Raw genomic sequence first — 26,736 nt, forward strand, 5'->3', positions numbered from 1 at the left:
AATATAAATGCAATAAATAATTAAGCCATCATTCCCCAGGACCTCCAAATTAGCAATGTTCATTTGAGTTTAATAATTTTAATTGGATCAATGAGAAGAAAATTTGAATTTTTCCTAAAACGAATGTTGCTTTTTTTTTTTCTCTGCAAAACAAGGTACATTGAATAATTGTGCCCAAAGATGCCAGGTTCTGCATCCTGGAATGTGGAAATGTTACCTTATTTGAGAGAGAAAAAAGGGGGGTGGTCTTTGTGAACCTTGAGGAGGGGAATGATCTTAGATTCTCTAGCTCATCCCCAAATGCAAATCTCCTCTGTCCTACGAGAGGGAGACACAACCAGGAGAGAATCTCATTTGACCCCAGATGCAAAATTGAGGGACATGCCCAAAAGCCCATAAAAGTCAACAGCTATTAGGGCTGGAAGAGGCAAGGACTACCGGACTACCCTTTTCTCCATGCCTCTGGAGGGAGCAAGGAACTTGGAAGCCACCTCTAGGACACTGTTTTTAATTCTTGGCTCTCAGAGGTGTGACAGAATAGATTAGCATCGTGATTGTTTTTAACTGTCAACAATTAACACAATCTGAATTGCCTGGGACAAGGGCAGTTACTGAGGGGACTGTCTAGAGTGGATTGGTTTGTGGTACATCTCTGTGGCAATTTCTTCTTCGCTCCCTCCCTCCCTTCTTTCCTTCGCCTCCCCCTCCCACAGACAGGGTCTTATTGCACATCACTGGACAGCCTGGAATTTACTCTGTAGATCTGACTGGCATCAACACAGAGATGCACCTGCCTCTTCCTCCCAAGTGCTGTGATTAATGGCGTGTGCTACCACCAGAAGGGTTTCCTTAATTGAGCGCGGAAGACCATTCTTGAATGTAGGAAGCACTGTGGGTGCATGTGACAGTCAAGGGACAATCTGTAGGGGTCAACTTTCTTCTTACATCAGAATGTTAGGCGTGGTGGCACCTACGCTTGCCTCCCGAAAACCCCCAGCGTTGCTTTTATTATGTTTTATTTTATTATTTTTATGTGCGCGGGTATTTTGCCTGCATGTATGTCTTTGCCACTTGCATTCAGTGCCCTAGGACGCCAGAAGAGGGCATCAGAGCCCCTAAAGTTAAAAGATTGAGCGGCCATGTGAGTGTTAGGAATCGAACTCAGGTCCTCAGGAGAGCAGACAGTGCTCTTAACCTCTGAGCCACCTCTTCAACTTTAAACTGGTTTTGTCCAAGTCTTTTTTTGTCATAGCAACAGGAAATAAAACTAGGACAGTCAGTTTGTGGTAATTCTGTTACAGGAGTCAACTTGAATAACTTGAAAGTTGCAGAAAAAAATGTGTTTTTTTAAAATTATTTATTCCTTAGAAGGGATCACTATCAACCTACTTACCCAAGAAGCAGAAGAGAAGCCCCGCCGCCCCGCATCCTCCAGCCCCAATATGAGCACTGTCTTGCCTTCCTATGCACCCTCACAGATTGCTTTCTTCCTATTTAATTTCATACCGTGGCCAGTAAACAGTCTTCAGAGCAGTCTTCCTGCCTACACAATTTTGAAACGACAGATTTGCCATTTATTTGTCTTCGATGGTAGCGATGTAGCTATTCTCCAAAATTGGGATGCTATGTATAATACCACAGTGAATATAGTTGTATATCAATTATTCGAGTTAACTTCTAATTATTATTATTATTATTATTATTATTTTGTTTTTCGAGACAGGGTTTCTCTGTTAACTTCTAATTATTACCCTCAAATTGGGTCCTAGAGTTACTGGATTAAAGAGCACAACATGTTCATGACCTTGATCATAATTTCAAATAACTTCCCGGGGTGCCCACCTAATTTACATTTCCAGTAGAAGATTATAAAAAGTGGGTTTTCTCACAGACTTGCCAGCATGAAATGTAATGTTGATTTTCTTTTTAAGAGTGTGATCATCAATTAGAGCACATGCTGGTTTTGTGGAGAACTCTGGCTTGTTTCCCAACATTCACACAAAGCTCACAGCCACCTCCAGGACACAGCGCCTCCAGTTCCAGGCTTCTAGCGCCGTCTTGGGCACCCGCAATTCATGGAGGGACACACACATATACGTAAATGAAAACAAACAAATCTTTAAAAATTAACATGCAAGCTGGGCAGCAGTGGTGATGCACGCCTTTAATTCCAGGGCTCAGAGGCAGAGACAGGCAGATCTCTGTGAGTTTGAGGCCAGCCTGGTCTACACAGGGAGTTCTAGGACAGCCAGGACTGTTACACACACAAAAAAATTAACATGCAAATATATTTTTCTAGTAGTTTTTACATAATTATGTTTTTCTGAATTGTCTGTTGAATTTTTTTACTCATTTATTAAGTGAGATATTGTGTATTTTTCTTTTTATTGTAGCAATTCTCTACAATTAAGGAATATTACTTTTTGTCATTTATTAAGAATTATTAAATATTTATGAATATGAGTGCTCTATTTCCATATATACTAGCATGACAGCAGAGGGTATCATGTGAGCCACCATGTGGTTGCTGAGAATTGAACTCAGGACCTCTGACGGAACAGGCAGTGCTCTTAACCACTGAGCCATCTCTCCAGCCCGAATGGAGTGTTTTTAACAGATGGTCTCACGTAGCCCTGACTGGCCTCCCACTTGGCATACGGCTGCAGCTGACCCTGAATTCTCAACCCTTTTCCTTCATATCCCAGTGCTGAGGTTGCAGGGGCGCACCACCATGCCCTGCTGAAGACTATGTATACAGTATGTCGAATCCCCTGAAATTGGGGTCCCCTGGAAGAGCAGCCGATTCTCTGAACTCCTAAGTCATTTCTCTAGCCCAAGGGAAGAAAATCATTGTGTGTGTGTGTGTGTGTGTGCGTGCGCCATTTCTCTGGCAGTCTAAAATAGTTTTTATAATTCATATTTGTGTTTTAATGTTATCGACGTATTTTTTTAGCATAGGAAAAGGTAACGCATATGTGGTTCAGCTTGTCAAATTTGGCTTTTGTTATCTTTCCCTCTGCTTTTGTTGTGCGGACATTGTTCAGCACTCTGAGGCCTGCAAATGGTAAGAAGGCAGGCGTTTTCCCTGGTAGTTTGCCGGCTCTCAGCAGGGCTTGTGAACTTCGTCCTTCACTGGGTCTCCTGCTATGCTACTTAGTAGCTGAGACTTTCCAGATCCCACACTGTATCTGAGGGGTGTGGGAGTTGAGAGGAACTTGAGTCTTTATCACCGCCTAAAGCAGTACTCGTCTGTGAGTGAGCGACAGTAAGAAAGGCTTCCTAAGGAGCTAAGAGAGATCCTAACAGAGTAACCACGTAGTTACGCGGCAGCTGTTAGCATAATTAACGTTACTCTCCCATTAATATCTTAAATCCTCGTATTAATCCAGTGAGGTAGTATTTGGCTTCCGCCAGGCAAGTAAGTTGAACAAACTGTGACAGTGTAATAAGACTGTAATCTTCCCATTTCCAAAGGGGTGCTTATAATGTCACCTCCTCCATGACTGCAGTCCAAGAAATCCACCAAAGGACAACTTTGCAGCATCATTAATATCAGTAGGTCCTACCTCTGCAGAGATTAGTAACCAAAACAACACATTCCCCTTTGACTGTTTAGTGTCCATAAACTGTTTAAATTCAAGTCATTTCCTTCGATCAGATGAAAAGCTGACCAAATGCTGCCTTCCGGCTTTTTTTTTCTATTTTTTCTATTCTCCCAGTCCCTGTGACAGGACCAAAAGATGAACACTGTCAGGGAAGGAGTGGGGATGGAGGAATTGACCCAAGGCTGTTGACAAAGTTAGGAAGAAATGGCTTCTGAAGTTTCTTATCAAGGACTCCCCTAGCTCTACACCAGCAGCTACAGGTCGGTGGAGTCGCCAGCATTTATAATTAAGTTTTTGTGTGCTTTGGGCTATTGTTATTTCACTAACAATCATGTATTCTGGGGAGAGGTTATGAAAATCAGTATATAAAAGAGTAAATACTACATACCATCAAGATAAATACCACCCTTGAATTTCCTTCCTTTTAAAAAATTACTTTTTCTTACAATATTACTTGCGGGGTGTGTGTGTGTGTGTGATGTGTGTGTGTGCCTGTGTGTGTGTGTGTGTGATGTGTGTGTGTGCGTGTGTGCCACGGCATGTGTGTGCATGTCACAGGACAAGTTGTGGGCATCGGCTCTCTCCCTCTAGTGTGTTGGTCTCAGAGACTGACCTTGAGCGTGGGTCATTAGGGTGGGCAGCTGAACCACTTTAACATTGTGAGACTGCTTTTCTTTTAAGATTTATTTATATGTATGTAATTGTGCCTTCGTGAGGTTATGTGCACCACATATGCACCGGATACCCAAGGAGGCCAGAGGGAAATGGAATTACAGGTGAATTTTAATGACTGAACCATTTCTCCTGTCCTCCCAAGCCTTTCTTAATATACATTTATGTTTTTTTCCAACTTTTCAATTATGACTGGAACCTTGTTCCTGTATCAGTGAAAACACTTAAATCTATTGTGAAGTTCCAAGCCCAATTCTTAAGAATAATTCTTCTTGCTAGGCAATGGTGGCTCATGCCTTTAATCCCCTCACTTGAGAGACAGAAGCAGGTGAATCTGTGAGTTCGAGGCCAGCCTGGTCTACAAAGTGAGTTCTAGGACAGCTAGGGCTACACAGAGAAATCTGTCTTGAAAAAAAGAAAAAACTACCCCTCCAAAAAAGAATAATTATCCATTTATTTGTGCATGACTTTGAATGAAGGAACTTTTCACGTGGTCCCAAGTTTATTACGGGATATGGGGAAACATCCTGTCACACCACTAGAGCCCAGATCTGGTTCCTTTTTATCTCCGACGCTAATTCGAGCAGTCCCCTGGCTCCTGCCCTCTCACACTCCACTGTCCTTGTGGGGACGAGTAAGTGCTCAGTGTACCTTCCTCAGTAACCCTCTGAGTCGTTCTAATTTCTTTCCTCTCCAGACTTAGTTCTGTGGCCAATTATCTTAGCAGCTCCCATCCCTCCCCCCTTTTGCTTTTCCATTAAACCACCTATTCTATAATCTATCTAAGTAGGCAGACGTGTTACGCCCTATTTTAGTCCTTTTATTTGTTAAAGATTTTAATCGACATGCTTGGTATTATCTTTCACTATAACATTATCAGAACAAAATCTGTTCTTGTCGAGTCTGCCCTCCATTCTGGCCTCTGTCTGAGTTCCTCTTGTCCCCTTCCACCCACCAAAGTCTCTTTCTACATTCATGTTACATGTGTCCTGTGGCCCTCCCCCATTTTCTGCACACCCTTTCCCCCTTTCTGGGTCTACACTCTAGTGTCCTAGCTTGTACCCACTTACACACCCACTGGTACACACACACACACACACACACACACACACACACACACACACACAAAACCATCATGAGCTCGCGTCAGAATGTGAGAGAAAACATCCAGGCTTTGTCTCCCTGCGCCTGGCTACCTGACTTTACTGTTTGCTTTATGCATGTGTTTGGGGCTATTATTCTCTTTTCTGCTCACCCATGGGCGCCTCACTTGGTGGCTATGCTGCTTGGATGTAGCTATTCTGTTATTGGATGTAGCTATCAGCAGCCCACTAGCCTGGCCCATCCTCTCTCCCCCTGGTCCAGGTGCTTTTCTGTTTCCCTTCTCTTCTTATCTTTCTGACCTATCTTTTGATGTTTGGGGGATTCTCTCTCCCTTTTCTACCTACTGGTCTTTGTCCTCGATCCCCCAACAAAACCAGAAGGAACCCTCTTTTGAAAATGAACCATCTTGGCTTATAGCAAGCGCTGGGGGGGCCCTCAGATTCCTGCCCTGCCTCTGTTGTGTGACCTTGGGCCAGCCACTTTACTTCTTTGGTTCTCAGTTTCCTCCTGGTACAATGAGGCACATTCAGTTGAATAAACAAAGAAATAATTTAAGCCAGCTCTTAAAACAAACAGCACCATTCTGAAAACTCAAGAAAGAAAGAGCTAGCAAACTGCCCTCCTCCCCTCGCCATCTTACTTCCACCACGATGCTAAGATAATGCCAACCAGCTGGTGAGTTTTATTATTGTTATTTCAGTGTTGAAACTGCCCTTGGACGGTCCATGCATCCCACCCGCTAACCACAATGAAAATCCAAACACTCACCGTGAATTTCTCATAGAGCTCATAGGTCAGGAGGGGGTTGGGCAGCTCCCTGAAGTACAGCTTGCACAGGGAGCCCACACAGTGGATGTCTTGGAGGTACACTTCCCTTGTCAGATCTGGACATTGATCTGAGCCGAACTCTTGCCTGAAACAACACAGACGGAGACATAACAATCCCGGGGAACAGGCGCTCGATGTCAGCAGCCGCTCGGAGGCACGGGGTAAAAAGAGCCTACACGGCTGATCTGCCTGTACTCTTGACCTCCCTTCTACTCCGGGCACCAGGAGGTTGGAGAGACACCACTTTCGGAGGCTGAAGCTTGCATGGAAGTAAGCTGTGACCTGAAGTCAGAAAACTCATTTGAGAACAGACGTACCCATGGCACTGTATCTATGCCTTGGTCACAGGCACTGGGAGGATATGAAAAGTTTGCCAGAAGAGCCTGCTGAGATTTCAGCTTCCCCTAAGCCTTACTCAAAATTAAACTCTTTTTTTTTTAAACCAGTGATACCTAAAACCTGAAAGAGGGGTGAGATGGGGTGGGCAAGGGTGGGGAGAGTGTCATGTCTTATCACAGACCTCCACAGGCATGTCACAAATTTCTTCATCTGGATACTCAAACTCAAGGCTTAAGGACCTAAATCAACTTGCATATTGACTTTGCAATAGGAGTGTTCTACAGAAACAGGAGGATTGCCCTGAGTTCCAGCCTGGGCTACAGACTAAGATCCTGTCTCAAAAAAAAAAAATTAAAATATATATTTTTATTATTTTAAAATATTTATACTAAACAAGCATATAATAAATATATTTTAAAAACCACTAAATATTCTTTTGGTGTTATAAATAATGAGCAAAATAATGTCTATTAAATTAATCACAGAAAAAATATATATTTCAATATATTTCATATGTTCTATATACAGTCTCTCTCTCTATTTTTTAGCTTAAAGGTTCTTATGGATCATCCATTTAAAAAATTACTGGTGTACGGGGGAGGTGGAGGGCACACTTGCTATTGATTGTGTATGAAGATCAGAGGATGATTTCATGGAGTCTCTCTACTTATGTAGGCTCCAGGGATGGAACTCAGATCACAGGACTTGCCCGGCAAGCATCTTTACTTGTGGTGCCATATCACTGGCCCCAAGTAACTTCAAAACGTCAGCATTGATTAAAGACATGTACAGTTACTTCTAATTTCACAGCCACCTGAAATATCTAGTGTATCCGAAGAAAATCTCCCCTAAGGGCCTTAGAGTTCTGAGTATGGTGTGAGGGACCCCAATCTAACTGGGCTTTAGAGAGAACAGGTTTCCTAACTTGTCATTTAGATCACATGAGGCAAATCCAATCCACCAGAGAAGCACAAACCCTACCCAAGACAAAGAAAAAGGCACTTTCATTGGAAAGAGTTTCACCAGGCTGGGACCCCCCTGATTAGTTAGTGTTAGAACTGCCAGGCAGCCGTGCCTCACAGAGGCCATCTTTCCGTTTCCTGGGACTCCCAACAAGTGCCAGCAGGGACCCAACAAAGGCAGGCTCACTGGGGGAGTCTGGGCTCTTCTGTCGGCTTACCTTAGCCGCTGGATGTTTGAGGTGACGCCCGAGAGACGGTAGATTCCATCCACAATGCCGTGAGTCTCTATAAATTCGGCGCAGCTCTTCAGCACATATGGAACTGTGGACGAGAAGAGAAGAACAGCCGATATTAGAGGGCAATCTGCCCTGTAGAGATTTCTCCCTCACAATGCAGGTAAATTCAAAGAGAAACAGGTTGGGATTCAGGATAGTTACAAGCGGGGCCAATTGCTCTTTTATTTATTAGTAAAGTTAATAAAGTTTCAAATTCTCATGTCTTTGAAGCCCAGTGGGTGTGGTGGTGCACATCTGTAATCTGAACACTGGCGAGTCCAGGGTCATCTTCAGTAAATTTGAGGATTCATACAAACACACAAACAAATAAAACACCCCCCATCTTCATATGTCTCAAGAATGTTTTTTCCTTCCTGTGTGTAACTGATGCATGCCCTCATTTAAAAGGTGAGAACCCCAGTCCTTTCTTCTAGTCGTTTATTTAAATGGGTCATCTATAAAAGGGTCTGCTACGGCCTCTTGTATTTGCATCCCGCTCCCAGGTTCAGAGTCCCCTAGTGGTACGGAATGGCTGTGCGGGTTTTCTCCTGGGTTGACGCTGAAGGGCCATAGACAGAGTGAAGGAATGACGCAGGTCTTTGAGATGCACAGTAAGTTATTTCTACCTGGGTCCCTTGACCAGTCTGCCTGAGGTCCCCTTGTGAGAGTGTGGTGAATGGTGACGTGGTGTGGGATAGCCCAAGTCTCAGACTAAAGTGTTTTATGGTTGCTGGATACCTAAGGGTGATTGACATAGGACCTCCATGAACTAAGGATTCCTTAGTGTTGTGCTGCCCCTCCCAATCCTTTCTTGGATTGGACTAATGCCAATTCATTCTTGTTTATTGCACAAGCTTCCTCCTAAATGCAAGTTCATACTGGACTGGATCTTTCTCATTTTTAGATAGGGCATTGATAGCTAGGCCAGGTTAGCCTTGAACTCATCAAGCTTCCCCATTATTGGGCTTAGGCAACCACTACCACATCTGTCTTAGATCAAACCTTTGTCTTGGTAATACTAGTTGTTCAAATCCAACATTCTACCTAGACACAAGGTATTGGTTCAATCGTCTCATTATTGCTACGGGTGCTGGAGGATCTAACCCAGCGCTGCTTGGATACAAGGCATGAACTCTGTCACTACGCCACAACCTCACCCACTGACAACGTCTTTGAAGCATTTCCTTTCTCTTGCTGTTTTCAAATAATTGTAAGTTAGGCCCTTACTCAAGTCCATCATTCTTAAAAATACCCTGCCCATCCCTACAGGCGAACGCATACCAGGGCCTCTCCCTTCAACAACACATCCTTATTCTGTTCATGGCTTATCCTGCAAGACGGGAATTGGGGTGAAGCTTCCAGTTAACCCAGGTACAAAAAGGTCAGGGGGTGGATTTGGGGTTGGAAATATCAGAGGCCAGAGACCGAAGAGGTGGATCCACTTCCTGTGAGTGAGTCGAGGGCAGGGGTGGGGTGTGTGAGCAAGCCAGACTCCCAGATCCTTCTCCCATCTCTGAGCAGAAAAGGTACAGTTGGATCTGCTTTATTGCATAGGAACTTTGCTAAGTCTGTGTGTCTTACCCTAAAGAGAGAAACACAAAGAATGCCAGTGCTCGCTCTCTCTCTCTCTCTCTCTCTCTCTCTCTCTCTCTCTCTCTCTCTCTCTTACACACACACACAACACACACACACACACACACACACACACACACACACACACACACACACTGAGAAAGTGAGAGAGAGAGAGAGAGATGAAATTTCTGTCATATAAGCAAGAACTGATTCTTGCAACACCACTCAAAGCTCTTCTGTAACGTGTCACATGTGGCGTGTGGCTGAGAATTCAGACAGAGATGCCAAGCTGCCTTTGTGGCCTGAGATTAGAATACATAATGAAGTCATCAGTGACATTACCCTCATGGTAGGACTGAAATTATCCATTTATCCCAGATCCTGGACATCAGACATACTCTGGAATGACAGCTGTTATTTCTGGTTTGTGGCTTATGTAGGACATGCATTTCTAGTTTGCATTCTCTTGATGACAACAGAGCTTAGCTCCTCCCTTCCCAACGAACTGTCAACTTCATCTCTTCTCCCTGAAGTGACAGCTGGTCTTATTTGAGAGTAATTGTGCTTCTGTGTGGTCTCTGTGCCCTTAGGTGACTCTGTGGGGGGCACAAATGCATTGCTAACTTTATTATTTATTTATTCATTTATTTTTAAGTGTGTAGTCCAGGCTAACCTCTACCTCGCGATCTTCTTGCCTTCGCCTCCTTCAGCAAATCCTACGAGCACGCACCACCTCAAATAGTGGCATCGCGTATTTTAGAGATAGGAAAATACACAGGAAGCCCTTGTTCACAGCTCTACGGGAGAGAGAGGGACTGTTATAACTCCTCCCCAAAAGGGGGCACAGCCCCAGTCCCAAACTTAGCTGTCCTGCATTCCCATCTTGAACCAGGTGGGAAGGTGCAGGTCTCTCTTACTTTCAGCAGCGGGAAAGGAGTCTCTTCATCTCCCGACTTAGGCAGCCAAGTGTGTCCCCTAGCCACCAGAGCTGAAAAGCCACTGGCCCAGCTTAGAGCTTGTGAAATGCAGATGTACAGACCACGGGGACCTTGTCAACCTTCATATTCCAGTTCAGTAAGAAGCTGGTGGGGGGGAGTGTCAAGGAATTTACTTTTTGGACAAATTCTGAGGTGACACTGCTGCCAATCGGCAGTGACACTCGGGGCAGTGAGGGCCTAAAGGGAGATGGTACTGGGGGATGGTGTTGCTGGGGCCACCAAGATGGAGAGATGGCTTAGCAAGCACTGTAACTTCCTCCTTTTCCAGAGGACCTGGGTTTGGTTCCCAGCACCCACGCTGAGTGGCTCACAACTACCTACAGTTACAACTCCAGTTCCAGGGGATCTGACACCCTCTTTGTGGGCATCCTCACAAACATGGCATGCACACACGCGCACACACACACACACACACACACACACACCCCAAAACACTTCAACAAGAGTTTAGTCTCCAAGTCTCAGGATTCCTTGCTGCTTCCAGAGTCCAGCGACATCAAGGACAGTTTAAGATTCTCCTCAGGGTGGAGTGCTGATAGAAGTGAGCCCAGTGACCGCAGATGGCTAGAAAGCCTCCCTTGTCAACACGGGGAGGAGTGACTGTGGAGGCCGGAGTCACAGAGTTTGGTCTCTGGGCTCTATCTGGGTCTCTCCCACACGGGTCCACACGGTTGCTGGCTAGGATACAATGGTATCATCTCTGAGTTGTTTCACGGACACTTTTCCCCAACTCCCTTTTCTGGTTTGCTTTTGTTTTTCCTGGATCAGCAATCTTGAAAGTTATCTTCTAATCGGCACAGAGGTTTTCCTTAGATGGCTTCTGGCAGAAGAGAAAGCCTGCCACCTGCCCTATTTACATAGCCCCGTAGTCTCCTTGCCTCTAAGCAGGCGCAGGAAAACACGCTTTTGCCCTGATGAACCACGTGGTGGGTCTCTGCGACCCCTGACTCCTCCAAGCGTTTAGAGCAGAAAGGGCCACAGGAAAGCTTTCCATGTTCCCCCAGAAGTCGTGACTCTGTGAACAGCCTCGGTTTCCTGGTGGCTAGGGTCTGGGGTAGATGGGAGCAGGCAGACTTCTCTTTGGTCACTGTGGGGACGTGTGAATGAAGTCACATTCTTTCCGACCACAGTAAATTGTCTTTGTTAGGGGCACTGGTGTGCTCCTTCCCTGTTCTTACTTCTTATTGGTTGGCTGTCATCCACTGGGTTCTGTATTCCTGACCTTCACGTAAAGTGTGGCAAATTACACCTCGAACACACACACACACACGCGTGTGTGTGTATGAAATATATATATATATATATATATATATACATACACACAGGAACAAAACTCAGACAGCAACAAGTGACAAGCCCAGGGTTATATCTCAAAGACATGAGGATGGGTGACAGAAGCCATTCCATTCAAGTTCACCTGGCATGATTCCACATATATAAACTCCAGGAAATAGGGACTAGAGAGATGTCACAGCAGTTAATAGCATTTACCACTGTTGCAGAGGACCTGGGTTCAATTCCCACCGTCCTCATGGCAATTCACCACTATCCATAACTCCAGTTCCAGAACATCCAACACTCTCTCCTGGCTTCTATGAGCACCAGGTATGCACATGGTACACACGCACGCGCGCGCGCACACACACACATACACACAATATATATATATATAAATAAATAAATCTTTAAAAACAAAAACTGCAGGGAGTGCAAATGAGCTTGCAGAGGAAAATGTAGGGGTGGAGCCTAGGCAGGCAGGATAGGCTAAGGGGCGGCTGGATTGTTTGAGACCATAGGAAGGTTCCCAGTGCCTCTGGTTAGTGAAGACTAAGGAAGCCTAAAAGGCAATGGAGCAGGAGGGAGACCAGTTGCGCAGGGAAAGAAATCCTTTGACATCATTGTGAGTGGCAGGAGATGGCCGAGCAACTGAGGCCTCCTTGTGCCGTTTCCAAGTGATGCAGACAGGCTCGACATCCTCCACCACTTGGTCCATCACCCAGAACTCCCTTAGAGTTTCCTCCCCAGAATCCCAGAGCCGTAGTCACAGTGGCCCCGTGATTCTGTCCCATCAGCCCCTGTTCTTCCACAGTTCCCGTTTCCCCTAAGCCTCACACACTGTCTCTGTCCCATCAGCCCCTGCTCTTCCACAGTTCCCGTTTCCCCTAAGCCTCACGCACTGTCTCTGTCCCCTCCTCTCCTCTGTGAGGCTCCTCATGCAGATCCCTGTCCCCATCACCCTGATTCTCATTTCGTTGTCTCCTCTCCTCCTCCTAGCCTAAGGTGGAAAATTAAAGATGTGTAAATTTGTGGTACTTGGTTAACAGAATACAGTATATTTTCTTTTTCAAAAAAATGAACTACTTCCTACTTTTCTAAGGAAAAATTAAAAATATGTGGTTTTAGTCTGGCTTTAGAGAAAAAAAATTCTTTAAAAAACTTCTTTTGGAGTGGTCTATACCTGTGATCCCAGAACTTGGGAGGTGGAGGCAGGAGGATCAGAAGTTCAGTGTCATCTTCAGCTACAGAAGGATTATGAGGCCAGCCTGGGCATCACTGAGATTGGAGCAGAGAGATAGCTGAGCAGGTAGCAGGCTTGCTGCTAAGGTTCACAATCTGAGCTACCACATGGTAGAAGGAGAGAACTCCCCAAAATTGTCCTCTGAGTGCGACCCTACCTGCTGTGGTGCACACAGGTCCTCCCTCCCCAATATATTAAAAGAAAAAACTCCGCATGGTAAGAAGGGGCAAACCTGGGGCTATATCTCAAAGACACAAGGATAGGTGACAGAAGCCAGTCGAATTCATAAGGCACGATTCCATACATAAAAAGTTCCAAGAACTAGGGGCTTGAGGGCCCCCAACAGAGGAGGCTTCTGATCATTCCACAGCCTTTAATACTTATTGTTGTCTCTTTTTCTTACGGTCATCCTCCTGGGGGCACACTGGTATTTACTGTGGTTTTAATTTCCATTTTTTTCCCCAATGACTGATAAACAATAAGAAAATAAATGTGAAAAATTTAAGCTATAACTCAAATTACATAAAACTCATCATTTAGAGTGCCTGATGAAGTGGGTTTTTTGAAAGTACATTTACAACTTCAGGGAGCATCACACATCTTATTGCAGAGCATTTCATTAACCGTCCCCTGCCACCCCACAAAAAAACCCCAGCAAATTGATGATTACTTCCTTCCCATCCTCCTCCCTGGAGCCCTCGGCCAGCTTTCTATTTCCACGGGTTTCCCTGTTTCAGACATTCTACAGAAACGGAATCTCACAATGTGTAGTCCCCCGATGGGCCTTTTCCCCACCTAGCATAGCCTTCTCAAGACCGGTTCCCACCGCAGCATGTGTTGGCCCTTTGTTCCTTTCCGTGGTTGATATTATTCTAACCAAATTCCTCGTTTTGCTTATCCCTTCACCAGTTGGTGGAAAGTTCATCTGTTTCCACTCTTTGGCTAGAGTGAACAAAGAAGGTTCCTCCATGTACATATTTTTGTGTGTGTGGACAGAGAGATTTTTTATTCTCTTGGCTATCGATCTAGGAACGGGAGGGTAACGCTACATTTCACTCTTGGGGAACTGCCAAACTGTTCTTCCAGACAACTCCCACTGGACAATCTAGGAGGATTCCGGTCACTCCACACCCTTGTCAACACTTGTTATTGTCTATCGTTCCTTACGGCCATCCTCCTGGGATGCGCTGGCATTTACTGTGGTTTTCATTTGCATTTTGCTGATGACGAATGACGCTTAGCGTCTTTTTCTGGGGTGCCTGGCCATTTGTGTATCTTCTCTGGAGACTCTTTCAACTCTACTTTTAGTTGAGTTGCTTGTCTTTTTGTGCAGTTGTAATAGTTCTTGAAATACTCAGGATGGGAGATTATCATCACATCTGCGTTTGGCAAATGTTTTCTTCTAAGTGATGGGCTGTCTTTATACTTAATTTTTTTTGTAAAAAAAATTTCAAATTTTTGAAATAATAATTACATCATTGTCCTCTTCCCTTTCCTCTTTCCATAACCAGTCCCCACCCCATTCCTTTCTTTGCTCTTTTTCAAATTCATGGGCTCTTTTTTTCATTTATATGATGTTACATGCATATACGGATATACATACATATTCCTTAATATAACCTGCTCGGTCTGTATGATGTTACTCCCACATACGTGTTCAGGGCTGACCGTTTGGTTCTGCATAGCCACCTGGTGTGCTCTTCCCTAGGGAAGGCTATTGCTCCCACTCTCAGCACTCCTTAGTTGCTTCTAGTTCCCTGGGTAGGGCTGAAGCCTCCTGGTCGTCCCTTCACTTCGGCATGCCTGTTGGTGTTGTTTCAGTCCAACTCCTGTCTCGGCAGTCATGCATATGGGCATAGGTTCTAACATTACAGGGAACTACAGTACCACTGCAAACTCCCTGATCCTCTGGCTCTTGGAAACTTTAACCTCTCTCATCCACAACGTTCCCTGAGCTTTAGGTGTGGGAGTGTGCTGTACATGTATCTGGCCTCCACAGCTCTGCAGGTTGATTGGTTGAGACTTTCTGTAGTGGGCTGTCTGTGGCAAAGAGAAGTTTCCTTGACGAGGGGTGAAACTACACTTAACTGTGGGTATAATGATAAATGTTTACAGTGTAGTTAGGGGTTTTGCTGGTTTAGTAAAGTAGTGGTTGTAGGATCCCTTCCAAGATCCATGATTTCATGAGTACTGAGTAGCTCAAGTTTTTAAAAATTGATTTATTTCATTTTAAAATTAATGTCTTTCCAAGCATAGTGGTATGTGCCTTTAATCCCAACGACGGGAAGGCTGAGGCAGGCAGACCTGTGTGTTCAAGGCCAGCCAGGTTTATGTAAAGAATTCCAGGACGTTCAGAGTTACACAGTGAGGTCGTGTCTTAAAAATAAACAAGTAGAAACTGGGTGGTGGTGGCGCACGCCTTTAATCCCAGTACTCGGGAGGCAGAGGCAGAGGCAGGTGGATCTCTGGGAGTTTGAGGCCAGCCTGAACTACAAGACCTAGTTCCAGGACATGTTCCAAAGCTACAGAGAAACCCTGTGTTGTAAACACACACACAGACACACACACTAAAAAAAGCAAAAACCAAAACCAAACAAAAAATAGAGAGATAAATAGATAAAATTAATGCCTTAAGCTAGCAAACAAAGCCACCTTTAATTATATAAAATTTTAAGACTCAAATTGTCATTGGCAATACTTGCACTTATTTCTGGTTTTCTTTAAAGCTGAGAGGTTTTAAATTTGGATAAAATTTGAATTTTCAATTTATCTTTTTTGTTTGCTGTTTGTGGTTTTGGTATCAGGAAGAAACTTATCTCTGATATGTTGTCTACACGCTTTGGTCCTCTGCTGTCACGTGCACAGGAAACGAAGCTGTTAACAAGGCACGTTGTTGATTGTCACAGATGAGGGCACACAAATGCAGAGGCCAACTGTCCTTTGGGGTCTAAGTTGTTATTCCATTCCAGGAATTCTGGAACCTGCCTTAGGAACCTATTAGAAGTCATACACATTCAGCTCATAAAGAACTAGAATATGAACTGGGCATGGAGGCTCAGGCTTTTTGGTCCGGTACTCAGGAGGCTGAGGCAGGGGAATAGCCATGAGTTTGAGATCCAGGCCAGGATTGCCTGGGTTCTAGCTTCTTTTAAACAGCTGCTTCCTCAGTGGACTCTGCACTCCCATGAGCTGGTGCTGGGTTTTACAGAGGGCACATCCCTGCCTTGGCCTACTGCTTCTTCTCCATGGGGGCTCCTCTACCTGCCTAGCTTGGCTCTGATGCCTTCTTAAGGCAGAGCTTCCTACATGAGTTTATCTCTCTAGTGCCTTCTGACTTGACAGCACTCCCTAGAACTGTCTGAGCTCAGTTCAACTTCAAATTATACTTATATATTATGTACAACTTTTTCATACACACATGAACACATAAATGATTTTTCAGTTCTTGTATTGGCAGAGATTTGATAAATTTTCTTACAAACTATGCTGGCAAACATTTGGAAAGAGTAGCTTTGCCAGTCATGGCAAATAAAAGAAAAGAAAAAGAAAAAAAAAGAAAAGGAAAAAAATCACTAACATAAAAAAGGAACATTCAGATTGTAAAATATTATATAATTAATAAAAAGACTACCAAAATTTCATTTTCCTATTGGTGACTGAATTTATGACTTTCTTTTATATCCCTCCCTATATATTAACTCATATGCAAGCGAATATATGCTTTTTCTTTCATTCTATAAAGTAAACAGATGCTAGTTAGCATATTGTTACATTCATCTAATAAAACAAAAATAACAAGAAGGATATAAAAGAAAGTCATAAATTCAGCACCAATAGGAAAAGCAACAGGGAAGTATATTTCTCCAGAATACATCACCTTTAAATTATTTCATAAATACGAAAAAAGTCTACTGTCCAGGGGCAAGGTCCTGTCCATCTCTTTGCCGTCCCCATTTCTAACTGTGCTCTACTGAGATGTGGGACCTTCAGGGAAGGAGGCATGTCGCATGTCAGGCACTACTTTTAGGTGGCCTTTCATTTGCTTGTTTTGCCGCATTTTCTATTGTACAAGCAGAGCCAGCCCACCGAACAGATGAAGTTCCTCTCTGTTTTGAAACAAGAAAGTTTATTTAAGAGAGGTTGAACGCGAGTTGCCCAACACCACGGAGCTACTCAGTGCTGAGCTGGGCTCCAACCCCAGCTCTGTCTGATGCCACAGGCCATACCTTTTCTATGACATCACTAGGGAGCCATGAAGAAGGGAGAAAACCCCAGGCCTACCGAGATTCTCTTCAGGACAGGGCCTGTGAGCTCTGCTGCCTGGGGAGGACAGAAGAGTGGTCCTTTATCCTTGGTTGCCAAAGTGACAAGAATTCCACGGCCACTGGCCGACCTAGGTGTTACACATCTCTCCTCAATAACACCACTTAAAGTGTCTTTGAAAAGGTTACAAAAGAATACAAGTGGCTTTTAGAAAATGAGAACTGCTTCCAGAACCGGGTGTGGTGGTACACCCCTGGAATTCAGCTGGAGAGGAGGTCAAGGGCAGACTGGAATATGAGAAACAGTATCTATCAACTAACAACAACAAAACCCCAACCAACCAACCGAGCAAAGGAAAACATATTTTGTTTATATATTAAGTGGGGGTGGTGGGGGTGTTGGGACATGACTCGAGGACACTATCGGAATGTGAATAGTGATTACTAGATACTAGATCTGTATCTAGAGTCTAGATGGCGAAGAATAAATGCCTTTGCTTTTCTGAGTCTTCTGGAGGAGCGCTTTCTAAACCCAGGGTTCTGAAGAGCAAGATGAATTGGAAGAAGTTGGAGGGGTTCCCGAGATCAGTGAGGCAATGCAATGTTTGCGGAAGTCCTTTCCCGTGATCCCGTGAGGCGATTGCCCACATTAAGCACAAGTGTTTGCCTAACCTGTTGGCACAGCCTCCAAGGGCTGGCTCTGCTCAGCTCAGGCTCCCAGAAAAGGCTCCAGTCATGAGCCTGTCCCTAGGGACCAGGGGGCTCACTGGGTCCTCCCCTCTTTCCATCTCCAGGGTCTCAGATGCTAAGTCAAATCACATGGGCCTTGATACTGTGACTCCTTTTCATCCATTACTATACCCTGTGCAGTCCCGACAACCACCTTATGAGGGAGGTATTCACCCTGTTATACAAATGGGGAGGCGTCTTAGAGGCATTGAGCAACATGGCCAATGGGAAAACATCCAGCAAAACCCATTAAGGGCTTTAGACAGGCACAAAAAAAATCGTAACCGGTGTTTTTATTTTTATTTTGTTTTATTATTATTATTTACAAAGACTGCACACAGTAGAGGGGTACAGGCAGGAATTTCGGGGTTTGGCCAACTACAGGAAATAATGTGCAATTTGTAGTACTCCAGCTGTGTGAGAAGGACCGTGTTAGAGAGAGCTGGACCTGGTTCTTCGCACTCAGGGCTTACTCTGTTGTGAGACAAATGGGTAAAGGTGTGCGTGTGGGGAGACCCTGTCAGAGCCGCGCAGTGGAATTCTAACCCGTGGCAGGAGTGATTTGAAGTGAGGGGATACGCACTGTGTGTCTTATGAGTGCTTGGTCAATCGGCCCATAACAAGCGCTTGGTGTGGGCTGAGCAGGGAACAGCATAAACAAGGTAGAACCAGAGAAATAATGCGGCGCATCCCAGGAATGCTGCCTAGACCAGTCTGGTGGAAGGGTGCAGGTTAATGGGGGAATTTGGAAACGAGGGCCAGGGAAGATTGCGATACTAGGATTCCTCTTTGCGCGCATGCCCCGTGGCTTCTCCAGAGTCAGTTTCCATCCGGGCGGCTCCCTGGCTAGATCTGCAGCTGCCTTTCCGGGCAGACCCTTGAGAGGACCTGACGGACAAAGGGTGCCTCTGGGTGTAGGCATTGGGTTGGGGTGGGTGTACGCATGGTGCTGGGCAGAAAGTGTGGCGTGGGATGAGGCTACAAGGAGTACCCTGCTTGGGGCCTTGAACTGGCCTTTACCTTGCACAGGGACATTCAGGACTGCTGTCTGCTGACAGTGGAGGCAGCTAGACTGTTTAATTTGAAAAGACTATTTTTTTTAAAGCATCCTTCTCACTATCTGCCCGAGAATAAGGCTTTGTTCTTAAGAGATGCGTACAGAAGGCTGTCCTTCTATCAGGCCAGGAGAGGCTAACAGGACAGAGAGCTGTCAACCCCCAGCACATTCCCAAGCCCAATTTGTGAGCAAGAACAGATAATTTAAAATGCATAACATCCGAGCTTCCCTGCTTAAGGACAAAACCATCCTGAGCCTGCAGCCAGGGGCTGTATTTGCAGGGACCAAGGATATAGCTCACAAGGCCTGATGGCTCATGCCTGATATCCTAGCACTTGGGAGATAGAGGCGAGAGGTTATCCTTGTTTACAAGTCAAGTTCAAAGCTAGCCTGGGAGAACCCCCCCCATCTGTCTGCTATCTGTCTGTCTATCCATCCATCATGTCCATCTATCTATCCATCTGTCTGTCTGTCCGTCAGTCCGTCCGTCCATCCATCCATCCATCTATCTTTTTTTTTTTTTTTTTTTTGGTTTTTCAAGACAGGGTTTCTCTGTGGCTTTGGAGCCTGTCCTGGAACTAGCTCTGTAGACCAGGCTGGTCTTGAACTCACAGAGATCTGCCTGCCTCTGCTTCCCAAGTTCTGGGATTAAAGGCGTGTGCCACCATCGCCCCGGCTTATCTATCTATCTATCTATCTATCTATCTATCTATCTATCTATCTATCTATCTATCTATCCATCCATCTATCTATCTATCTATCTATCTTTGCTGGACAGGTAGTTTTATCGCTACCAGCTTCTCAGGGAACCTGTGGGTGGAACCCCCTCCCTGGCCATGGGCAAAGAAGAGGGTCATGCATACCTACAGACAAAAAGTCTCAGGAAGAGGAAAACTGTAAACTCAGAAGGTCAGCGAGAGGCGAACAAGAAAATAAATCTGTTTCTCGAAATGCTGCTTACACAGGAGGACAACGAAACCTGTGTCTCCCTTGGTTATGTGTCCAGGCCACTGTTATTTGTGTATTCCTAGGGCAGTCGGGGCAGGTCTGACCAAATGCTCTTGGAACCACAGGCTTCGCTATTATTTTATTTAATTCTTATAACCCTGAGGAGGAGGTGTTGCTATTCTTATTTCCTATAAAACAAGAAAACTCTCTCTCTCTCTCTCTCTCTCTCTCTCTCTCTCTCTCTCTCTCTCTCTCTCTCTCTGTGTGTGTGTGTGTGTGTGTGTGTGTGTGTGTGTGTGTGTGTTTGTGTGTCTAGTTTTTCCAAAGTCTATCCCAGGAGGTGGCAGCAGGTTTAAACCCAGAGCTTCCTGGATCAGACCTTACTCTGGGGGAAACCCTGGAGCGTATTGACAAAGAACAATGTTACTATCCTGATGCTTCACTAGGAAGCCTTACCTGGAGGTAGAGATTGCATGTGTGGTCCTGTGTAGAGGAAAGAGGTTGATTTCGGGATGCCCTCATGATTTCTCTAATTTCTCTGTTTTATTTTCTGAGACAGGGTCTCTTACTGAACCTGGAGCTTGCTGGTTCGGCTATACTGGCGGGTCAAGGATCTATGGCAGATCAAAGAGCTTGTAGTAGCACTGGGATGCACCTAAAGTTCTTGAACTTTTCAGTAGGTTTTAATAAGCATAACCCCACTTCAGGGAAACCTAGACACAGGTTAAGGAAGGGAAGAATAGAAAAAAGAACAACACAGGGGCATTTCCCAAGTCATGAGGGCTTAGGTGAGGAAGTAGGAAGCCTGGTCTCTTCCTGCTCCCCAGGAATCAGATGTAGACCTTGGAGGACAGCAGTTCACCCCTTCTTTGACCTGTGACAAGAACCACTCAGGACAGCAACATGAGCCAGTAGAGGTCCGGGGGCATCAGCTCCTCCACTCTCAGACTTTTCTCTGTCCTGGGAGGCAGTTCTGGACGGAATGAGGACCACTATTTCCTTCGGAACTAACGTCCCAAGGTCTGTCAGCTTCCAGGATGAAGCTGGGAAGAGAGGCTGGGTAAGAACCTAGGAGTCCAGTCCACCTGCTGATGTTTGGGTCCTTGCTCATGGTGGTTTACATCCTTGTCTTCCTGGACAAAGGAGGGCAGTTATTCTTGTTTGCTAGTTGTGTTTTTGTTTCTCATTTGTATTCTTCATGACTCTCCAACTCACCCCACCCATACGAACGGAAATTTCTGTTAAATAAAATATAAACTTTGGCCTCAGAAGGTTTAAATGCATCTGCTTCATTGTGGCTGGACTCCCATTAACCCCAACACTATATTTACCCTGCCAAAGTCGGAGTCCTCCAGGGACTTAACTGTAACGTAGCTCTTAGTTCACCTAAGGGTCTGCCCTCTGCTGATGTCACCGTCCCTTTCTTCTGCTTATTGTGCCCTCTGGTTTCCTGGGCGGTGCAGCTTCCTAATGGTTTCCAGACCCATGGCACTGCGGGCTTCTGCCAGGTCAGTAGCTTTCCTGACATCAGTTTGGTCGCTGGGAGATGGGGAGAAGTCAGAGAATGTGACTTCATCCCTGTGAGCAGGCTAAGACCCTGTGAAGAGCTGCCAGGTAACAGTTCCTCAGTGCCCTACCCCCACCCCAGCATCTCTTCATTTCCTGCCTAATATTCCTGAGCCACAGGCAACCATTGTTTCCAGAACAGCTCTGCTTGGAAGCCTTGGTACTGAGGCCTCCCAGCGCTTCCTGTTGTTACAAGATTTCTTTTTCCTGCTGAAAACAAGGGTACCTTCCTGCAGCCCGTAACCCTTTTCAGGCAACTCATGTTGTGCGCAAGCTTGTTCAGTGATGGGAAACACGGGGTGCTCAGTAACTTATTCCATTTAACGTGTTTTAAAATTTATTATTTGAGACCGAGCAGTCGACTCCACCAACCCTGGTGACCTAAGTTCCATCCCCAGGCAGCAAATGGTTGAAGGAAAGAACCAACTACCGCCAGTTGTCCTTGACCTCCAAACCCTCCAAGCCCCAAGTATTATAAATAAAATGCATTTGCAAACTTTTAAATTTTACTGTGCAAGTAATCACTAGAAAGAAGCTACAAATGAACGTAAGAAAAAAGTCAACCGAATCTCACCCTCTGCAACAGCAATGAAATCTCCTCAAGTGTTTCTGACTTAAGAAATGTGTCTACAGCCACAGTTTACCTCGGGACTTGGGCCTTGTCTCAGGGACATTCCCAAGAGTCTAAATGAGGCAGGGAGATATCTGTCCAGAACCAGCGTTCTGAGCGAATAGCCTTCTGGAGGTTCTCTATTATCAGGGTACAAAAGTGTCTCCTCAGTCAGAGCTGACAGAAAATATACACTTAGGAAGCGTCCCTTGAAAGATCTCAAGAGCACCCTTGGAGAAAGATCTTTTTAAAATAGCGTATGTATGTATGCATGTATGTATGTATATATGTATAACATGAGAGGAGAAATGGGCCAGTTGCTACACCGATCTGCCTGCTCTTGAGTTAGCAGAGAACTTTGAGCTCCCTCCCGCAACATCACTCTCTAATTTACAGCCAACTTGTTGCAGGACTCCGGAGACCAACCCTCACGCCTTTCCCGGAGCCCTAACAGGCTGGGACTGTGTTCTTCAACAACCATCTGAGAGACGCCATCCCTAAGGCTAGCCTTGCCACTTCAGAGGAAGCCGTTTTCAACTTGACTCCAGTCCCCCCAGCGCTGCTGAAGCACTCGCTTGTGTTACAAGTCCTGAGAACCTGAGTCCTTTGAGCCTTGGTTTTGTGGCCCTAGGGAACAGAGCTGAGGGTTATGGGTGACCACGGCAGACGGCGCCCTTCCCCCTTCGCAGATCACTCGTTCTCAGTCTGCTTCTGCAGAGGGGTCGCCCCTGCATCTCAGCAGACACCGCATTATCTCCTGGAAAACCGGGCAAATGCTGGCGCAATCCATGATTTGTTAACACCGGGATGGTGACTTCCAGGCTTCTGTCCTTAAGTTTTGCGACCCAAACAGCTGTCATACCCTCTGAAGCGTCTCTTCTGAAGGCCAGCACCCATCCAGAGACCCGTCCTTAGAGGACCCTGACAGCTCCCTCCTCGTCTGCTCTCTGTCTCTCCTGACCTCAGGGCTGTCTTCAGAAGTGATTTTTGCCAGATATATTTAGGATTAAGGCTGAAAGATTATGAATTGGAGGGGACTTCGATAAACATCCTTGACTCTGTGCCAGGCAACTGAGGCCCCAGGGAGTCCAGGGCCCTAATCAAGGCCACCCAGCTCCACAGTGGCCAAGCCCCGAGCTGGAGAGAGACTGAAAAGGGCAAGTGTACTTGGTCAAGTGCCTCGCATTCCCCTTCTCTCTAATTTTCAGAATGAAGGCGTAACTACCCAGTAGGTTTCTTTGTGCCCAAACTAACACATGCTTTGATGGCATCATAATTCAGGGTGTTTAAGTTAAGACACGCCCTTAGCGGTCAAATCAAATTAATCATGTTTATCTGATCCCCACATGTAAAGCCCTTGTGATTCAAAGATATACCTCAGAAGATACTGCCCGTGACCTCGACCTGCAAGTTAGTTCAATTACATGCCGCTAAATGGTGGGTAGAACAAAAATATCAGGCAGAACCCTTGTTCATTCTATAGCTGTGGGCCAGAGTCATTGGACTTAATGATATCTTTTCTGGAGAGGAAAGGGAGTGGGCTGCCAGAGAGTGCCTCTCCTCTGTAAATATGCAATATTTTGGAAAAAAAAAAGCCCAGACCCTGATCCCGTGCAGAGAGGAGGGATTCATTTATTTTTGTAAGGCTCTGGTGATTCCTGTTTGAAGAGGGTGCAGGCATGCAATAGATTGTCCTAGGCTTAAATTTACTGCAGAGAGATGGAAATAGCAGGGTGTGGTCACAGCTGGGAGGGAGGGGACTCAGGTTAGGAGCTCTGAAAGCCCGCTGAGGACTGCAGAGAGACCAGCTAGGCACCAGCGCCATAGGGAAGATGGGGCATTCCCTGGCTGAGGGCCCGATGGAGGCTCAAGGGGACTGGTCAGGCCCCAGGAGATGTGACCCATTCCCTGCCTCTAGAGAGAGGAGGCGGTGAGCCCTCGAGTGAGCACATAGGAGAGATATCCAAGGACTGACAGCCTTTATGACCTGGCCGGAGGAAAGAAGACACTGGCTTCTGTCTTGTGATTTGCAGCCACGCGCTGGTCTCCCTTAGCGACCAGCTATAAGGCTATTTAAGCAACTGGGAAGGGTACAGAACAGGGCCAAGTGAGTTTACTGATTAGGTCCTCCGCAGGAGACAAGCCAGAGCCGTATCCCACCCTTCCCCAAGGCTTCCCAGGTGTATTCACCCTTCAAGTACTTCTTGCCTGCTCTGTGCACAGAGACTGAATAGCACATAGCCGGAAGCTAGGGTGGGATCCTCACCTTCAGGGAGCCTGGTGTCTTGCAGGAAGAAGTCCCTGCACATAAATCTTTCCCTGGCTTCTATTTAAGCAGATGAGGCCCATCTGCTTGGGTTTTAACCCTTCCAATTATGATCAGGGCATGCATTCTGTAGGTAGAATATCTTCCTCCTACTGTGCAGGGGCAGGATTAGTTTGTGATAGCTTGCTTTCACTTTAAAACGTTTCTTGTTTGGAGTAAAGACTTTGTATGATCACCTTACTAAGAAGGTTTGGCTTGCTTGTTTGTAAACTGGGGTTAATAATAAAAATCTACCTAAGGGTAGCTGAGAGACTTAGGGAAAACAGTGTGTAAGCCTAGAGCCAGACATTATGCAGAGAGAGAGAGAGAGAGAGAGAGAGAAAGAGAAGAGAAGAGAAGAGAAGAGAAGAGAAGAGAAGAGAAGGGGAGTGAAGAACTGAGAGGAGAGAGAGAGAAGAGAGGAGAGAAGAGGAGAGGGAAGGGGGAGAGGGAGAGGGAGAAAGAGAGGAGAGGAGAGAGAGGGAGAGAGAGACACACAGAGAGTGTCTCTTTGGAACTCACAGTTCTAAAGAATGTCTCCATAAAATCTCAGGGAATCCTTTGGAAGAGAAGGCGGAAAGGGTGTAAGAGCCAAAGAAGGATGGGGCCAAGGCTTTCTCAGTCAACTAAGCAAGGCTCATATGAAATCACAGAGATTGAAGCAACAAGCACAGGGCTGACATGGGTCTGCACCAGGTCCTCTGTGTATGTCTTACAGCTTTCAGGCTAATATTTCTACAGGACTCCCGAGTGTGAACGAGGGGCCTCTGATTCTTGTACCTGCTCTCGGGGCTCCTTTCCGTCTTCTGGTTTGCCAGGTCCAGACTAGATGTGATGGTTTTTGTTTTATCTTATTCTATTTTATTTTGGCAGGTATGGTTGTTATCTCTAAGAAGCTCTTCCTAAGCATTTTTCTATGGAGAGACAGAAGGGGGGTGGATCCAGAAGGGAGGGGAACAGTAAACAGGATAGTGTATGAGAAAAGAGTCTATTTTTAATAACAACAACAATAATAAACCAAACAGTGTCTTAGAATTCCAATGATATGAACAACTTCCTTGCCTCTCCCTGTATCCCTCACACCCTGCATCTGCCCCTACAAGCAGGGTCTTCATGTCTCTACAAAGGGCTTCATGAAAGAGTCTGTCATAGTGGGGTGAGCCTGTAAGAACGCAGGTCGGTGGGCTGGCCAGGGAACCTGACCCGTCCTGCAGGCCACGTAATTCGTGGGCCTTGAGTTCGGGATCACCTGGGTAGGAAGGGAGGGAAAGAGAGAGAGAGAACCAAGCGCGAGTAAAGAATGACAGAGTCAATCTGAAATGCGTCAAGGTTCCGTTTATTGCAGGCAGTGATTTATTCTTATAGGGCAATTCCCTCACACCCTGCATCTGCCCTTACAAGCAGGGTCTTCATGTCTCTACAAAGGGCTTCATGGAGGAGTCTGTCATAGTGGGGTGAGCCTGTAAGAACGCAGGTGGGTGGGCTGGCCAGGGAAGCTGTGTCTCACACAGTCCCAGACAGAAACACAGGACCATGGAGGTCCTTCATTCCCTTTCCGAGTAGGGTGCCATATAAGACAGTATATAATCGCTGGTTTCAGTATTGCCCCAGTATTGCATGGACCCTTTGTTAAGACGTGATTTGTTGTTTGCAAATATATTTTCTAAAATCTATTTGATAATGATTAGAAAATATATATATGCACTAAGATATATTAGAAGATATATTGATTGCTGATGTTCAAATTTGGTTGGGTATCCAGTGTTCCTGGCTCCTAACTATGTCCCCATTTCTGAGTCCCCTCTCCTCTGCTGCCCTCAGGCTAGAGGATGTGTTCCCAGGAAGCCTCATCTCGCCAAACTCTAATTGACCCTTACTTGCCCTACAGGCTAGCCCCAAGCCTGTGCACTCTCCACCTCTCAAATGCCTGAGCTCCTTCCCAGAAGAACTGAAGAAATGAGAGAGTGACAGGTACAAGGACTGATGTGTGTATGGTGGTGTGTGTGGTGTGTGGTGTGGTGTGTGTGTATGTGTGTGATGTGTGTGCTGTGTGTGTGCTGTGTGCATGTGTGTGCACAGTGTGTGTGGTGTGGTGTGTGTGATGTGTGTGCTGTGTGTGTGCTGTGTGCATGTGTGTGCGTGGTGTGTGGTATGTGTGGTATGTGTGCACGGTGTGTGTGGTGTGGTGTGTGTGTGTGTGTGTGTGTGTGTGTGTGCGTGCGCGCATGCGCGTGAGCTCACGCTCAGTGTGCAGGCCTTCAGGGTGCCCAGATGAGTCTGAGGTCCCCTCCCATCCAGAGAAGGGGAAGCTATCCTGAACTTGGTTCCAGGAAGAGAAAGCAAGGATGAAGACAGCTTTGACATCCCAAGCAGGCTTTTGCTT

General features: G+C 45.8%; 1 protein-coding gene across 1 annotated transcript in view; it reads right to left on the reverse strand.

Annotated features, from left to right (window-relative positions):
* The window catches only part of Arhgap31 (Rho GTPase activating protein 31), a 112,548-nt gene that overhangs the window by 29,942 nt on the left and 55,870 nt on the right, over positions 1-26,736 (reverse strand). The window contains exons 2-3 of the mRNA XM_075962584.1: positions 7,729-7,831; positions 6,150-6,294 (exon numbers count right to left, since the gene is read on the reverse strand). Of these exons, the coding sequence (XP_075818699.1) occupies positions 6,150-6,294; positions 7,729-7,831 (248 nt within the window). The remainder of the gene's footprint in view (positions 1-6,149; positions 6,295-7,728; positions 7,832-26,736) is intronic.

The sequence above is a fragment of the Microtus pennsylvanicus genome, chromosome 1, assembly GCF_037038515.1.
Source record: "Microtus pennsylvanicus isolate mMicPen1 chromosome 1, mMicPen1.hap1, whole genome shotgun sequence".
In the NCBI taxonomy this organism is placed as follows: Eukaryota; Metazoa; Chordata; class Mammalia; order Rodentia; family Cricetidae; genus Microtus; species Microtus pennsylvanicus.